This window comes from Anas platyrhynchos, chromosome 21 (assembly GCF_047663525.1).
Source record: "Anas platyrhynchos isolate ZD024472 breed Pekin duck chromosome 21, IASCAAS_PekinDuck_T2T, whole genome shotgun sequence".
Taxonomy (NCBI): Eukaryota; Metazoa; Chordata; class Aves; order Anseriformes; family Anatidae; genus Anas; species Anas platyrhynchos.
In genome coordinates this window covers 10,270,711-10,288,423 of record NC_092607.1, presented here as the reverse complement: position 1 = coordinate 10,288,423, position 17,713 = coordinate 10,270,711, and the positions used below count along the sequence as shown (strand labels likewise).

The 17,713-nt window shown below is 40.9% G+C and overlaps 2 protein-coding genes across 5 annotated transcripts in view; one reads left to right on the top strand and one right to left on the bottom strand.

Annotated features, from left to right (window-relative positions):
- Positions 1-7,629, bottom strand: part of PTPN1 (protein tyrosine phosphatase non-receptor type 1) — a 44,709-nt gene extending 37,080 nt beyond the window's left edge. Inside the window, exon 1 of the mRNA XM_027473150.3 lies at positions 7,387-7,629. Coding sequence (XP_027328951.1) covers positions 7,387-7,449 — 63 coding nt within the window. The 5' untranslated portion in view covers positions 7,450-7,629. The remainder of the gene's footprint in view (positions 1-7,386) is intronic.
- Positions 7,630-7,631: 2 nt separating this feature from the next.
- LOC113841945 (uncharacterized) overlaps positions 7,632-17,713 on the top strand; it is a 172,229-nt gene continuing 162,147 nt past the window's right edge. For all 4 annotated transcript variants that reach the window (XM_072026615.1, XM_072026613.1, XM_072026612.1 and 1 more), the window contains exons 1-3: positions 7,632-7,871; positions 8,116-8,252; positions 15,892-15,950. The gene's annotated coding sequence lies outside the window, so the exon portion shown is untranslated. The remainder of the gene's footprint in view (positions 7,872-8,115; positions 8,253-15,891; positions 15,951-17,713) is intronic.

The following is a 17,713-nucleotide window of genomic DNA, read 5'->3' as shown; positions in this document are numbered from 1 at the left end:
GTATCAAAATACTACCTAATTAAATCCAAAACATACCTCAATGAGATTAATGCTGGGTTCAACAAGAAGTTTTTTTTTCTCTCACTTTCTCTCACAAAAGACTTGTCCAACTAGGAAGCAGGACGGCCCAAATATTTTTTCACACCAGAGGTTAACAAAACAGAAACTAAGGTACGTATTCAGTATCAGTGATACCAAGAAATTCTCCTGCTTAAAAGTACAGTGAGTACAGTGTAGCTTATCATGCCAGCAAGGACAGGCAGGAGACAAGAGAGTGGAAGTTAAAAACAAAAGCCATCAGAAAAAAAAAAAAAAAAGAAAAAAAGAAAAACACTAAACACCACACAATTTGAGAGAAATAACAGTTGTCCTAGTATTGATGTTAGTATTTTGAGTTGAAAGATACAAACAGGCTTTAGCTACAATGGTTAAAAACTCAGACCTCTCAAGTAAGCTGGCTGTATTTATGGTGCTTGTCACAGGCAGATGCCCTAGATAACCAGCTCATTACTTTTAACAGTACTTATGAATGCAAAAGACAATTACTTATGGAAATAATGTGTTCAACAGTTCATTTTCTTGGACAAAGTGTTGGGCAAGGTGAAAGCAGATGGAAATAGAACTTGCAGAACTAGAAATCAGAAAAGATTTTTTTTTTCTCAAAAGTCTTATACTATGCTAGCTCAATTTCCTTCCGACCACGGACATCAGATTTTTCATTGCTGTCCTGTGAACTTTCCTCTTAAATGTAGAAAGCACAAACCCAGTTTGAAAGTAGATCAGCTATCACTATTAACAGAATCACATGAATTTCCAAGAATCACTTTTATCACTTTTTCTTGGTACAATATGACAGGCAAGCTGTTGTATCTTAGCTGTGTTTTGCGTGGGTGAGAGAAAAAGCACATCTAAATTCACAAGCCTTGGTAGAAAATGAATTGGCGTTTGTACTACATGATCTACAAAGTGAACACACAAAGGCATTTTGATGCTGTATCATAGTGCCTCTCCCAGCCAAACCAGCAAGGGCATGTCTACTGGCACCAGAAAGATAAACAAAAAAATGTTTCTTGTGCAAATCAACATGAGACAAGTTGACCAATGACTAAAAAAACCCATCTCAATGGTTAAATGCTGTAAACATCAAAGCTTACAGATTAGATCAAGTTCATATTATTACTTCTGAACATCGCAGAGAATCTGTTACTACATTTCATTTTCATAAACTGGTTTCTTTTAGGAAAAAATGCACACATTTAGTGCATTGGGGAAGCCCTCCCCTGACAGGTAGTGATGCAGCACACACGTTTAGGTGCACACACAAACATAGTCTAATACTTAATAAAAAAAAATAAATAAAAAGTTTTGTATTTACATAATTCAGTAAAACGTCTGAACACTGACAACACTTCAAATCAACACTGTGAATATGATATAAAACCATAGGCATGATCCTCTAATGTTACTCTTAGATCTGAATTTATATTAACCTTTTTCAAAATCAGTATTGCAGAAACTAACAGAATTAAGCAGGGTTTAATATATAAAAATCTACACTCAGGAAAGTTCTGATTATCCACTCCGGATAGGTGTGAGGTGGTGTTCGTTTGTTTGTTTTTTAACTTGTTAGCCTTGTGGCATAATACTCAATTTTCAAATATTTATCCATCTGGTCGCTACTAAGCCTCTGACTAAACTCACATTTTGAAAACTACTCTGCACAGATCAGATCCTTCTCCACGCTGGACAATAGGCCTCTGCTTTTGAAGAGAACACAATTGCAAAGGAAGGCTACGGTCACAGGAGAAAATCCACATATGATTCTGAATTGCTGAAGCATTACTGGAGCTTAAGTTGTTGTCACACAGCGCTAACCTAATTTGCAGGTATTGAAAAAAAAGAAGAAAAAAATACTAAAAAGTTACTTCATATATTAACAATAACAAAATACTGATACTGTATGCACACTTTTGGTTTCCTTTCTGTGTAATGAAAATAATTTTTTATTAAAAAAAAAAGCTCTCTAACATTTTACTGAATACAGTTCTCATTTTGCATATGTGGAGTCTAAAGTAAAAACTAGTTTGTTTGACCATGGTAAAAGCAATTCAGTGGCAAATCTGGTGACTGATAAAACCTGCCCAATTCTCACATTCATTGGACTACAAACGACAGCAAGACTTCAAACTAATGCTGCTATTACAGACTTTTTTCTTCTTCTCAGACTCTCTTTTCTACTCCACTTTCTTCTAATTAAAGTATGTCCACTTTGATTCATACATGAATTCTGAATTCTAAGGAATCAGTAAGTTTCTCTCACATTTGATGAGGCTAAATTAGCAATCCAAATAGATTATTATGTCATGCTGGTGACAGTGATCTGTTAACAAGAAAGTAGCAGCGATATTTCAGTGTAAACCACAGCCTAGAACGTCCCAGATAAAGAGAGCCCTCAGAGAACATCCATTTGCAAAGCAAGTCTTACAAGAAAAGATTTCATTTTAATGTTTAGTTGCCTATAAGATGAACTGTTAATTGAAACCTACCCAGATTATTTTAAAAGAGTTATTTTAGTTTCAAAAATACTTAGTGTACCACTCACAAAACACATTTTATTCTCTACTTACAGGGACTATTTCTGTTTGAATTTAACATCACTTGGCATGTGGCAAATGCTGCGTTCTCCATAACTGTCAGTTTCCTTCTATGTATATACCCTTACAGCAAACAGAAAGAAAGAGGAATAAGTAATGTGGAAGAACACAGGAAAAACATGAAACTCTTTCAGGTATTCAGAAGCAGGTGAAGTACTGTCCACACGTATGATTTCTAGAATTTTGGCAAATGCCATCCCTTTAACAGTAATCCGTAATAGGGAAACACTGAGCTCCATTTTTAAATACTCTACTTACAGCGATGCTATCAGCGAAGATTTGGATTCAAGTACTTAGATTTTAAACCCTGGAGTCTGAAAAACAAGCAAAACTAAGCTGCTTAGTAGCTCAATTTAATGGGACTTGCACAATCGCGTGTTTGCTATCAGCCGACGAAAGAGACTTGACCTGGAAAAGTTACTGGCACAACTAACCAGCGCAGCCGAGTGCCCTGGAACACACTCAATGGTACAAAGGATACCAGCACTGGTAATTGAAAGTAAACTCTGGCTTTCACGGAGAGGATATTGACTTTGCAAGCCGCAGAGACTCAGATACTTACTCTGTCATCGTTAGTCTCTCCCATGCTTCTATCAAGATTCAGTGGCTGTACAGCACTGGAAGACATGGATATCCTTAGCTGTGCTGTAGGAAAACAGAGACTCCCTGCAACTATCAGTTCTAAACTAGCTTTCCATAACCAGAGCCAATTAAATTAAGCCTCGAATGAATCAACATAGCACAAGTTAAGAAGTGGCAAAGCATGCATGCAGAGACCTGCATTTTCAAGTAGCAAGAACTGGCAGAATCGAGCACAAAGATGCATTTGTAATAAGTTGTGCTCACGCCACAGTTTATCTGTTGCAAAGAAGTTTAAAGTTTGTGAGCACCAGAGTAAAAGAGAAACACAAATGCTTGTAGCGTGCAGCAGCATACAGTCTGAACTCTCACTGCAGCTTATAAACCGAAAACGCTGGTAGAACTTCCTGTTCATTTACTTTAAAAATACAACGCAACCACAATATTATAAGTCTACAAGGCCAACCATTTTACAGTTTGTTACCCTCAACTTTAAAATCTATCTACATATTACATTAATGTTGTTTCAGAGACAATGACTACACAAAAAAAAAAAGCTTTCCGCATCTTTTCTTTTTTGAGAGAAATATCCAAAATATACACAACAGCAGTTTTCTGCATCTCCCCCATAATCTGGGTAAAGCTTATTAACTTTCATATCTTATAGTGCTTTAGCTTAGCTTAGAGAGGTTTGGGAAAAATAGCAACAGTCACGTTAATATTAGTTTTAAAATACTTTAAAAATTAATAAAGAAATTGAGAACAGTTATAATATTCCTCTTCCAGGCCTCAAATCAAACTGTAACTATCTACACCTCAGCTTTCCAGAGCACACACAGCAGTACAGTTAGTACTATTTTCAATATTTTCATTTCTGAACATATTTGAAAATCTAGATTATACCCAGTTCTTTCTTATTTTACTATAGTAACTCAGAAAACAGCATAGGATTTTGTATAATTTTGCTACCTTTACATGGAAAACAGTATGAACTGTCCCCAAAGAAGTTTCAGTGAAAGCCAACAGTGTCGAGTCTGCCTCCATCCCCTCTGTATGGGATCCCTAGTTGAATGCTAGATCACTAAGTAATTCACAGGTCTCTTCAATGTTATTAACACATCAAACTTAAAATCATTAACCAACATACTAACATCAACATACCTAGTTTATACAAACACAAGAAGCAACTCTACCTGTATTTGAGGGTTGTGTTTTTAAGATAGTATCTAATTATACCATCATGTGTGTGAGGAGTTAGAAACCAAAACACCCCCTAAAATTTTTAAAGTCTTCTGAATACAGAATTACCATTAAAATCTGATATTGAATTCACTGGTAGCAAGTGAGGATTCAATATTCCTTTGATGTTCTGGTCAAAAATTTCTTCCTGTATCTTGTCTCCTCTAACAGCAAGCCTAAACTGTGCTTTTCTTAGCTTTGGGCTACTGTTTTTTGTTGTGACATCTCCAGAATGAATGCTTTTCATTCCTATTGATACTCCTAAAGGTATTTATGCACTCTGCGTATCATTCAACTGCCATTAGGTATTTGTTTTCTAGACTGCACACCTTTACCACAATATCAAATTGCTATCCATTCAAATCAAAGTCCTCTTCCATAAAACAGTAAGTTAAAGGAAAATGGTCAGCAGCTCAAATATAAGATTTGCATTCTCACCATTTCTTATGCTTAGATCAGAAGATAATTAATAAAATGAGACCTGAGTATGCTTTTCTACAAAAAAAGAGCAGGCCAGTACCCAGACCCTTTTAAAGTATTGGGCCTCTGAACAACCTTTACAAGATCTCATGGCTCACAGTTCTTGTAGTGAGTAAATCTAAATGAAAGTAAGGGATGATACTGGGTGTTTAAACAAAAATAAATCAAAACATTGAGAACTTCATTTGCATTTACCCTGTTTCCCAGAGAACAGTTCCACTAACCATACAGTGCTCAAGGCAGAATCGTCACGAATACCTACAGTAGTTCTTCATTTTGAAATGTTTTTGTCCCCATCTTGTTATAATTTATACTCTAAAAAAAATAATCTTAAATTTTATTCTTTCAGAACTGTACCATTATCATAGCCGAACATAGCTTCCCCTTGTCCAAAAAAAGAAGCTTGGAAAATTTTAACTCTTCAAAGTCACGTGGCACCCAGACGTGTCTCCTTGCAGCCATCCTTCCAATTAGCTTCACCTCCCTGTGTATTCGTAATTCCTCCCTAATTCTGTCCTAACAGACAAGTGTCCCTCTCGATAATAAATTTAGCCAAGAAAGACGAGGAAGTGACTCTGTTAGTAAACTGTGTTATGCTTCATTCAGAACACTGCCGAACTTCTTTGGATTTTAGCAGTTACAATCATAACACCTAGGCACTAGAAGCAAGTGGTACAATTAACTGTGGTGCAATTAACTTGGAAGACTTTTTAGAAATAGAAGACTGCACCAATGACAAACATTTTTCCACTTACTCCATTCTTCAGGCAAAGATTGGATTTATAGGGAAACAGCATTGTTAATGTCAGCCAAGACATCAAAAGCGTGGATTACAGTGAAGTACATTGTTCTTCTGGATGTACATGATCTGCCAAGAAGTCATTTTAAACAGCTGATATTTAAAAGCAGGATGTAGTTAGAAACTGAATTACATGATGTAGATGCACATACTTACTAACCAACCTTAAAATACAAACAGCAAGAAAAAAATAAAACACAAAAAACCCACCTCTCAGGCTTGTCAACAGTTGGATGCAAATCACTGGATTTTTTTTTTTTTTTTTTTTAAGTTAGTTCTCAATCAAACCTCATTCTGTCCCCCAGTCTGAGCAGATTACTGAGTCACATCATTCAAAGAAAGCAGGACAAAAATATCACTGAATGCTACATTGAAAATATGCCACAGGCCCTCATTCTGTATTAATCTTACAGCTCCTTACATATTTCACTTCTGTAACTCAGTTGCACCCGTAGCAGTACACCACCTCCATTACAGAGCTATATTACTCAAAATCATTTCCTGAGCACTGAGCCTGCAACACACCAAATCGTCAAGAACAGTTTAGCAAAAACATAACGTCACATATGCACATGACTTTCAACTGATAGAGTTAGCAAGTGCTGGAACCCTGCAGGAAATGCAGTCCTCTAACAAAAAATGGGCTTTTCTGAAAAACATACTCAAAATTGCATGCTTATTCTCCAATTGCCAAACTGCTGGAGATATTCATCCTGCAAGCTACTGCTTTTAAAACTTGCCTACAGTAATTCTGAAACTGAAGCTCATTTATTACATTTTCGTAAATCCATTTTTTTTTGTTAATGTCTACTGCCAGAGAAATACAGTGAGAGGGATGCAAAGCCCAAGTTTTACATTACAAATATGATTTTAAAACTCATTGGAATATGCAATGTGGAAGCTTAAGCATTCAAATGGATTTTACAGTAATGCTGCCCGATCTGACTGAGCACATCCACCCAGCCATTAGCATGCTTCGTCTTCTCTCAGCCCTCATTTTGGATAAGCGCACACAGAACTTGCTGAAGACAAAGGGCCTAACTTCGGGTCCCCGCACCTCCGAAGCTGTGCGTGGTTCGCAAATAACCTTACCATCGCAAAAACGTTTGCCACACGGCTTTTTAGGAACGTCACAACCAGGCTAAATCAACCAAGTAATAAAAAGCAGCACCAGATCCCTGCACGAGTATCCCTAACAAGCCATTTTGGGGGGATCTGCTCTGCTATTACAGCGACCAAAACCTAGGTGCGTGCAACGCCGCTCGCCATCGTTTCTGTTTAAAGAAAGCAGCAGGAGCTCGGCTTTGCTCCCCGAGGTCAGGAAGCAGCTCTGGAAGGCTGCTGAGCACTCAGGGCCGCGCTCAGCCCACCGAGGAGCCCCCAGCAGCGGGGCAGGAGCGCCCCGAGGGCTGCTCGGGGACCCCAGGCGCTCGGTAAGGCAGAGGGGAGCCCCCAGGAGCCTCCTCTCCTCCTCCTCCCTCAGCGAAAGGGGAAGGAGGGCAGGCAAGCCGCGAGGGGAGACGCAGCGCAGAGCCCCCCCGGCCCTCAGCAGCGGGTACAGGCAGAGGGACCAGCGCTCCCCCCCCCCCCCCCCCCCCAGCACCGCGGGGCAGAGCCGAGCCGGCTGCCCCTCACCTGGTACATGGCGGCCCAGCTGGCGGCCTGGTCCAGCCGGTGGAACTCCTTCTCCATCTCCATGGCGGGGACGCCGAGCACTGCCCGGCCCGGCCGCCACCACCACCCCCTTGTGCCCCCCAGCAGCAGCACCCCGCTGCCTCCCCGGGCTCCGGGCTGCTGCCGAGGCCGCCGCCGCCTGGCTCGGCACGCCGCTCCTCCCCGCTCCACCGCCGGAACTACGCCGCCCTCCCCGGCGACGCGATGTCCGGGGCGGCCACAACCGCAGCCGGGGGGCTGGGGGGGAGAGAGGGGGCGAGGGTAGACCAGAGCGCCCCAGGGTGGGTCGGGGCGGGCCGCCTCCTCCTCCTTCTCCTCCTCCTCCTCGCCTCAGGGCCGCTGTCCCCGCCGCCCCCTTTCTCCCCCCCGAGGCGACGAGGAGCCAAAAATCAGGCAAAATGAGGCAAAAAGGGGTGATTTCGGGTGCCTCGGCGCTGCCCCGCCAGGTAGGGCGCTCCCCGCAGGGCTGTGAGGGGAGCGGGCAGCGCCCCGGGGTCGTGTGCGGGAGGACGGGCAGGGAGCCCGCCAAAAGTTGTCGCCCCCCCGGGGAAGGGGCTGTGAGGGGGGCAGCCCCTCCGGGCAGGTGGCCGTGCTGGGGGTGCTGAGCCCCGGTGTGCCCTGACCTGGAGGGCTGGAGGCAGCTCTGTGTGTGTTCAGGAGATGGAGGAGTTGTTATTTGCTCTTACACAGGCTGCACGCTGAGGTGGGTGCTGTCAGTTGAAGGAATGAGTGCCATGAGAAAATCAGAATGGATTTCAGTCACCTGTCCTCTGTTCTCGCGTTCCTACTCAGAAATGGCCTTTACTATCCACGTCCTGTCCCAGCAGGTAAACGTTTGCCATCCTACCCCACCCTAAAACACAACACTGAGTAAAGCCTCAGCCTACACGTCTGGTACTGGGGAGCCAACGTGCTCTTCCTGAGGTCAAGACAAGGCGTTCCAAACATACGGACACAGTTATCCCACGCGTAATGCTAGAGCCCGCTTCGTTTCCAACGTGAGGAATTTTACTTCTCATGTCAGCCAACTTCTGTTTATTAGATTACTGTTTCTCAGGCTTTGTGCCCGTGTTGCTTCTGAGGGTTGGTGTAGGCTTGGTGTACCTGGTGTCTCTGCAGCATCAGCGCTGACCCAAAATGAGATAGGGGGTTTGTGTGGTAGATGTTTTTCAAGTGAATGTGCTCACAAATCCCCTAGGCACAATATGGATTTAAGACAGAGTGGTAGGGTTCTCAACAGGCAGGATATATCAATGTCACTGAAGACAGAGGTATTTCGTCCCTTAGCTGCAGCCCTTGCACCACTTGGCTGTTCCTGCTAGCAGAAGCTTTTCCATTGCTTTTCCTAATCATTTGACCGGAGTCTTTGGAAGACTGTGTTTCAGTGTTCAGCCCCAAAGTGCCACCCTACTTGAGCCTTGCTTAATGGGCTACTAAAGGGCAAACGGATGCTCTCTGGGAAGAGAGGACTAGTCAGAGACATGAGCTGCGCGGCCCAGAATTTGGGGAAAGGGTTAATGGGAATGCCAACAGTAAAGGCAAGCTACAGAAAGCAGCTTAATTGGATAAATGGTTTAAGCTAGATAAACAATGAAACATTATTCTCTAATCACGTGCTACAATAGAATGGAGGCATTAGCAGGTGGTATTAAAAAGTTTTTTTTTGCCTTTCTTACTGCTTTCTCTTGACCTGATTTTTGGAACTAGGCAGATGCAATGTTAGCCCTGTGAATGAAAGTGTTTCTGCTTGTTGAGAGATTGATTTTCAGGGCACTAAAAGCACTGGATAGGGGACTGCATCTTCTCTCCTAATCTGTCTGCTGTGAGGCAGTATCCTTATCTTGAGAACAGGTGGTGAATTTTTAACCTTCTGGACCTGGGGAGATAAAGACAAATTTAGCAACTTTGCTGCTTTCCCTTTTTCCTGTGATTTCAAGGTTAAGAATTATGATCATATCTGGGGAGTCTTGCTGTGTTTCAGTGACTCCATACAGAAAGGTAAGTATTCATATGGTCCCCAGAGAGCAATGCCCGTGGATGGCCATCGTTCATGCAGGTGTAAACCTGATTGTGCCCAGAACAGGTTGGAGCTTGTGATGCTATAGCTACATGCAACTGAATTACTGCAATGTGTAAACATTTTATAAAGGAAGATAGCACAGAGTCTTTTATGCTTATGTCACCTGAACGGGTGTAATAAATATAAGCAGTGCAGGTTCTTCAGTCAGTCAGCAGTATGTTCTGCTAAATGTGTACTCTTGTCACAGCAGTAATTGTCTTGAATGACAAAAACTCATATATTGCCCCGAACAAATTCATATTTTACTGTAGATTTTGCAGAGTAACCCAAAAAATAAGAGATTATAGAAGTTGGTAGTTTTTTACATAAATGCTCAGTCTATCACAGTTGCAATAAGTGTGACCAATAACACTTTACAATGTGTCAGTCAGGTTCAGTGAAAGTTCTTGCTACGCAACTGGAAATTTTGGAGGGGATAGACCACATTGTCAACAGTTGCTTTTGCATATATATGCTTGTACAAAAGAGGTAAAGAACAATTTGCAGCAGTGATATACATTGTCATATTTCAGAAAAGCACAGATAACTGGCTTGCATGCTATTGAATCCTTTTGGCTTTATTTTTACATACAATTGCATGCAATGACATCCATAGCAAGCCCCTTCCCCCCCAAACTGGGATGCTCACCATGTACAGTTGGATACTAGTTTATATTAAACAATAAGCTTCAAATCTTTGACATTTTGTACTGCTACAGCAATGTAAAGGGCACATAAGGCCACCTTATGAAAACATCAAGTGCATTCTGTCTGTAGAAGATTCTGGAAGGTTCTAGAATTCCTCCTGCTGAGTTGGGGAGACCGCCCTCCCTTTTTTTTTAAAACAGTTGTAGGGATTAATAGTAATTTTTATATGGTCCCTAATATACGCTAGGCACTAGCTACCCACAAAATAATGTGAAGCAGCCTGGGCTTAAAATGAACATTAACAGAACAATGAAACTAACTCTATTATTTTTATTTCATTTGAAGCCCATAAAATGACATACTCAGCTTAATCACGTTAAAGTCTTTAATTTGCATTTCTGTTAACAATATTCAGCATTTTGAGATGGCCTAGTTTAAAGTGCCCAATGTCATAAATCCCAATTAAACTGTCGGCAAATATGATACATTTTGTTTCTTCACTGTTTGATTTTTGAATACAGCTTTATAGTTGTATTAAGCCAGTTCTAGCAGGCTGTATCTCCAACGTACAACTGGGGAGTATTTATTCACATTCAACACGCTTTATGCAGTTGCCTGTACATCCTTGTTCCATTATTCTATGTTAACATCTCCTTTTATTTAGCAGAAACATAACCTCATGTTAAACAGAGCTCAGACTTTCATCCTCTAATGCATCCTTTTGGTATTACATCTTGGGCATTCCTTTTGTTTTCTCTTTTGTTTCAGTTAAGCATTTGGGAATGTTATTGTGGAAAGTTCGTTTCTGCATTGATTTTGCTCTTGCTAATATTACAACATCACACAAGGCTCTAATGATTCACATAATATCCCTTCAGTACTCTGAAGAACCTGCAGGTTCACAAACAAAATCCAGTGCAACTGGATGTTGTCACGTGGTGTAGACTGTTTTGCTCCTGATTTTGTTCTGATGTTAGCATCAGCTTTACAGTGATAAAATCATTCTTGATTTACGTAACTGTATGCAAGATCAGGATCAAGCCTGGTATCTTCTACCTCTGTGTGTCTTCTATGGTAAAGCTTGCATTTTTTTTAATACTAAGCTTACATACAGAAATTAATATTCAGGCTCAGCTACCTTTAAAGTTCCCTGGAGAGGTAACTGGTTAAGAATTGAACTCGATAAAAATAGTATGGTTAGTGGAGATTCAGGATGAAAGGCTACACTTGGAAGCAGTAGAAACTATGAAATATTCTGTAGTGAGGTGAAAAAGCCAGATCACTTTTTCTTGTAGAAAGAGAGAAGTTAGGATCGACATGGGTTGAGGAGAAAATTACTGCAGTCCCGGTGTTAGGACAGAAAGGAGGCTCAGCTTTTAGTCCTGCTGCTTGTGGGTCTTTAATCTGTGCAAAACAGTTTAAGATAAGGAAGGCTAATGGCTCTCCTCACCAGACTACAGAACCTCATGGTTAGGACACTGCTGTGAAAGCTGCGTTTCCCCAGGCAGAGGCAAGAGCTGAATGCAGGTCTGCCACATCCCAGTATTGCAGGAGATCTAACGGCTGAGGGATTTGTTGAAAGGGGATTCCCACCCACAGCTCCTGTCTGTGTTTTCTGAATATGCACCGCTGATGCTTTGAGTATGTTTTCAGATACCTCAAGGAATGTAAGTGAAGAGAACCTATTTGTGAGTTGAAGGCTTAGACTAAAGAGAAATGCTGTAATTCTGTCAAAAGCTGGGTAATTTTGTGCATGCAAAGAGGTCAGGTAGAGAATTTTATACTCCAGGTTTTAGGCTGATTACTTAAGAGACCTTATAATCTAGTAGAGAATCTGCTGGGCATCTTTTTGATGAGGACAGCTTCTTCCTGAAACCCGTTAGAAGCAGTGGCATTGCTTCACTGCAGAGCAAGCCCTCCTGTGAGTTCTAATCCATGTGAAGTGGTCCACTTGACCTTGCCTCCTAATGAGAACAGATAATACCCTAGAGGCTGGAGTTTGTGCTGAAGAGGAGATAAACAGAAGATAGTGGGAGTACAAGAGTGTGAGCAAGCAAATCACAGTTCATCAGTGTGCAGCAGAAAAATCCATTTGATACATGAATGCCAAAAATCTTTGCTCCAGTGCACTTGAGGACTGTGATCATGGGAGATGGCGTTAAGCCCTAAATGCTACAGAACCACTGTGTTCCCATTGCAGCGAGGCATCTGTAGGCAACAGAGGTAGTGTTGTGTACTGAAGGTCTTGGTAGAAGGAGAGCTATGAAGCAGAGAGGCACATGGGTTCTACAACCTCTAGGTACCCTGTCCTACAGAGAGAATCAGCTCCTCCAGGAATGACAGGGGAAGGGGTCAGCATGGAAGTGGCGTGCATTGCTAGACCTGTGGCTCCCTAATCAGGTAGAGAGCAGTTGTGGCTGTTGGGGTTGGCTCCACGTAGGTTTGTGCATGGACATGGCCTCAGATGGAGCACAACTGGAACGTGGGCGCCTTTACACAGCAGCTTGGGCCAAACGGACCTAGGAGCTGGGCTGGGTCAGGGGCAAAGGAAGCTGCAGACTGGAAAACAAGCATGGATAACAGCGATGAAAAGGATAAAATAAATTCCAATGGCAAATTAAAAATGAAAACGATTTAAAAGCAAAATGGGCTTTCTGACACGTGGTTCACATTCTCATAGAGCTCACTGGGTGACAGCACAGGCATGTTAATATTTTGGAAGGTGCCATCCACTGGCTAAAATGCTTTACGTGCTCCAGCACAGACCTCTGGTTTCAGAGCTGGGGAAGGTCACCGGGTTTTGATCTCATCTCTCATATGGTGGTGGTAGATTTGTCACCAGGGTGTCTGTACGTGTGGAACCAGGGATCAGCTGAGCTGATTTGAGTTTCAGAGGGATGACTTCAGCATGTCGTGACGTGATTCACACACTGACACAGAGCTTGGTGCCCTCCTGCCTTAACCTAACTCGTTGCATGGCTCTTACCAGTTCTCAAACCTTAGTGATTCAACCTGGCCCTGAAATGATTTCTGTTAAAGAGGATTATGAGAGAGAAAAATACTTGTAGCATTAAGAAACACATGCACTAGTCAAAGAAACCGCTTGGTGTCACTCTTTTCCATGGTTCATACTATATAGAGCTAAGGAAATAGCTAATTGTTTGCTTAGTTGGTGTGTCCTTTTGGAGACATTGCTGTGGACAGTTGGGTAGGAGCAGAGCTGGTCGTGTAAGGAAACAAATGTTTTCCTTTCTGAAATGAACTGCTTTCTGTAATGATAATTATATCATACCCCATGTTCTCATTATAATGCCTCTGATTATAAATTTCAGCCTTCTCCTTGGAGAATCTGAATAGTTGTAGCTTATAAACCGTGGGCAAACAGGAAGGAAGGGAAGATGGGTAGGGTGGGAGGGAAAGAACAAGATGCAGAGACTGCAGCACAGCAGCATGTTGTAACTGGTCATTTTTCTGCTCCAAAACAAGTACTGGAACAATTTTTGTAGTCTTTTGTATGGTAACTATGGTCATGTTTTTTCACTTTATGAAAAATATGAAACATAGTTCAAAATTATTGTTGCGCCAGTGCTGCAGGGTCTCATGCATCAGCTGTCCCCTTTTAAATTAGGCTCTGCATGAAAGCAGGATGAAAAGACCACCATTGAGCCATTTTATCAAGTAGTAAGTAAAGTTCTGTTTTTGTTTTTTCCCTTTGTTTTAGGTCTTTAGGCTGTTAGTGTATTTTTTGAAAACTGCTTTAAGAGTTGATGGCAGATTATTAAGAATTGTGTGACTTAACTTTCTACATTGTTACCTTCCATTCTCCGTTGTGAATATGCACTTTTCCTAGTGGTAAATATTTTGGTCTAAAATGCACCTACATGGAAAATCATCCCTTGCGTAACTTGGTTCATTCTGTAAGTTTTTTATCAGTGAATTCTGAACTATTTCCTTCTCAAGAGGAAGCAGTAACATTTTTTTTTTTTTTATTTTTAGAAAATATGGTACTATGTAATGATAATTGGGACAGAATAGAATAGGTAGTAGGAATGACTGGTTGGGAGATCTGTTGAGAAGGTCTGTTTTCATGACATTTCCAGTTTTAGCTTGCAGTGTAATGAGGATAAATTAATCTCTGGTTTATGGATTTATATTTTCAGTTGAAGCCAAAGGGTACAATGTGTATTAACTAATGCTGAATTTGACTCTACAGGCTCCATGCTTTGGGATGCCTGTCTCAGTAGAACCAAAGGTCTTAAATATATTCCAGTCAAGAATATGGGCTGAAAAGGGCCACTTGGATCTGGGCTCTGACCCCTACAAATGTGTGCAATCATTTAATAGATGTTTAGTCCTCAAATTACACTCTCCACATACATCCACAGCAGCAAAATATTTCCTAACAGCATATATGAAATTTAAGATCCACCTTGCAAAATACTAGAAGTTGCAAAATCTGCAAAGCATTGCAGGAAAATGGCAGGGGAGATAAAAAAAAAAACCAACACATTACTAGATCCCTGTAATAACGGAGGATTAAGTAACTGAAAATGTTCTGTGATCTCAGGACAGAGCTCTTTTTGCACTTTAGAGACAAAGGCCTATTCCCAAAATAATACTTCTTCAAATCCCCAAAGAATTCCAACATGTATAGGCTGGGACACATTGCATTTTCACCCCAATATATTCTGCTTCAGCTTTTAGCTGGTACTGTCCATTAGAACCTGACAGTGGAAAAGAAAAAAGAAAGGGTTGGATCTTGCTACTTGCTCTGCTGAAAAAAAAAAAAAGACATATATCCTTCCTTTGTTCTGCATGGTTCAAAGAAATTTGATGAGTTAAGTAGCAAATATGCAAAATGTGTTATGTGGAGCGTGGCAGTATAGGTGATTCTTCATGACTAGCTGCTAGGTTAGCTATCAGGCTTATTCTGTACTACTTGGAAAGAGAAGTCTTGTATGATTGGATAACCTGAATGCTGCCAGCAGGACCAGGATAATAAAAACTGTGCTCACTGCCTCATAAAAGAGAGTGAGAACAACCTTTTCAAAGCACATCGGTTTGCACTAAACTAGCTTTAAGAAATGTGTGTAGAGGAAAGAAGGAATATCTACGTGCTATCTATGTTCCAGCCGTGCATCTGTGTTCCAACCATGCATATTTTGCTGCTTCTGATATTTTTCAGCCTTCGTGGGTTTTGCAGAATGTGTTTAGGGCTAATATTCTATATGGCAGCACTGAGTAGAAGTAGAAATTTGTAAGAAAGCTTCTAAAGAGCATTTTACCACTGGATGGCACTGTAGTCCTTAGTGCTCACAGTAATCACAGCCCTGAATTTTTTTTTTTTTTTTTTTTTTTTTTTTTTTTACAGCTAACAATTTTAGGTCAAGCAACAGCTAATAGGGAAATAGTTACTGGAAAGACTTTTATGGATAATGTGATGTTAATAAAATAAAATTGCACTTGCAGAGCTGGCTTTAATTTCACAGCATTAGATACAAGGAAATCTGTGTTCAAATCATGCCAGGTTGCTTAGTTTTCTAAATCAAAATTTCAAAATGCAATTGATGCTGTTGCATGGTATTCAGGGACTGTGTGCTCTTTACTGGAATGGGAGATGTTATTGTTATGGTTTTTGATTGTAGGATATTTTATCCCAAGGCTTTTTTTATGCTTTAGGCATTGTTTTATATTAATGAAAGAATCATGTTTTCAGCAAGCTTTCTTTAAATAATTCTTTTTCTTTTTCTTTACAACAGGGATGGCATATCTGAATTTGGAATCACCTTCACCTGAATATCCTAGGGCTACAGAATGGGTGAGTGTTTAAGTCTGGCCTTATTGTGGAGATCTTGCAAGCATAAATATCTTTCAAGCTGAAGACAAGTGTTTAAGGAAGTGTCTGTAGTCATTCAAAGTTGTGGCTGCTCTTTAAACATATGCAAGGAAGCATTAACTTAAATTTGGTTTATTGGTACGCCGTTGGTTTAATACTGAGACGTTTATGTCACTGTTATCACTACAACCATAGCATGGCATTCAGTGCAAGCAGGCCAGCTGCAAATTTACCTAAGTTTGCTGTGGCATTTTGCAGTGTGTTCCAATTTCATTCCTGCCAGTACACACAGTCCGAAGCTATGAGAATTATATACATGAACTGCTGACTAGACTTGAAGCTGTATACTCAAAAGCCAAGTGTTTGGCAGCAATATTGACCCAACCTCACCTCCTGTGCCACCTGCTGCTGGTTTCTGTGGCATACCACCCCCTCAATTGTGCCAGCCCAATTATTTATGCAGCTGCACTTGGAAATGGATCTGGGAACTCATCTACTTGAAAAAAGATCCTAGGTTTTCTTCTGGCTAAGTTTTAAGTCAGAGCAGGCCTCCAGTATAGGGAACCATGTGGCTAGACAAAACATGTTTTCTAGAAAAAAGGAGTGCAGTAATGCTGGGGCAGGAAGATTACAGAAGACAAATATCAACACCTCAAGCCACTATTGCCACTAAATACTTCATCTTGAGACACCACAACTAAATCTACAATTTCAGCGATTCACTGAAAATTGTGATTTAAGTTAAGGTCATACTTTAAATGATTCTGTCTGGACCTACTTCCATATACCATCTCCTGATGGCCATGGATATAGCATAGGTCCTGACAAGCATAGATAAACAATTAGGAGCACAGCACAGCTCAATGTGGAGCTTAATATTTATTACAAAACAAACAAACAAAAAACAAACAAACAAACAAAAAAAACAACAACATAAAAAAAGATCACTGTAGCAGCAGAAAATGCCTTGTGTGGAAGGAGTGTTCATAATTCTTTTTATCCAGGAATAGAATGAGTGCCTTCCAGTTTCCTATCAACCTCTAGTGGAGGAAAGTAGTGATATGAAAATAGGAGTATGTCCATTTTAAGAAGTATTGTGAAGCAAGGGTGGCTATTTTTGTCCTGTCCTGTCCTCTAAAGACCAATTGTTTCTGGAGGCATATCTTACTTCTTTTATAGTGTGTGATTTCTAGCATTCTTAATATATTTCCCATAAAGGAAAAGGAGCTCAGATCGGCTCCTCTTTTACTTAGTCCAAGAAAGGCTCAATATAGCTGCTTTAAAAACCAACACCACATTTGGGATGGCAGTAGGTGGATTTACACATTGTATTCCCCCAGCACTGTAGATAAACAAGTATCTTTCAGCTGAAATATTTTTTCCAAGTCAGATGTAATAAAAATTCCAAAAGTGGCCTAGTTCGATAAGCAGGCAAGCCAGAAAAATACTGCTGTGAGGGAAAGAAACCTCAGTGCATGGCTGGCCTTGGTCACTACCTGCCAGGAGAAAAGGGACCTATGAAACTTTCTTCTAACGTATTATCAGACTCTTATCTACACAAACACTTCAGAGTTCAGGAAGAGCAGCCAAAGTCAATTTTTGCTTAGTGTGTTTAAAACAAAAAATAAACAGAAGGGAGAAGTGCGTGTGCAGGAGGAGGTGTTGGGGTGGAGAATGGATGGGGTGGTGGGATTGGGGAGGGAATGTTTTAACCTGCATTGACTCTTCTGAAGTCCTCTTGGAAG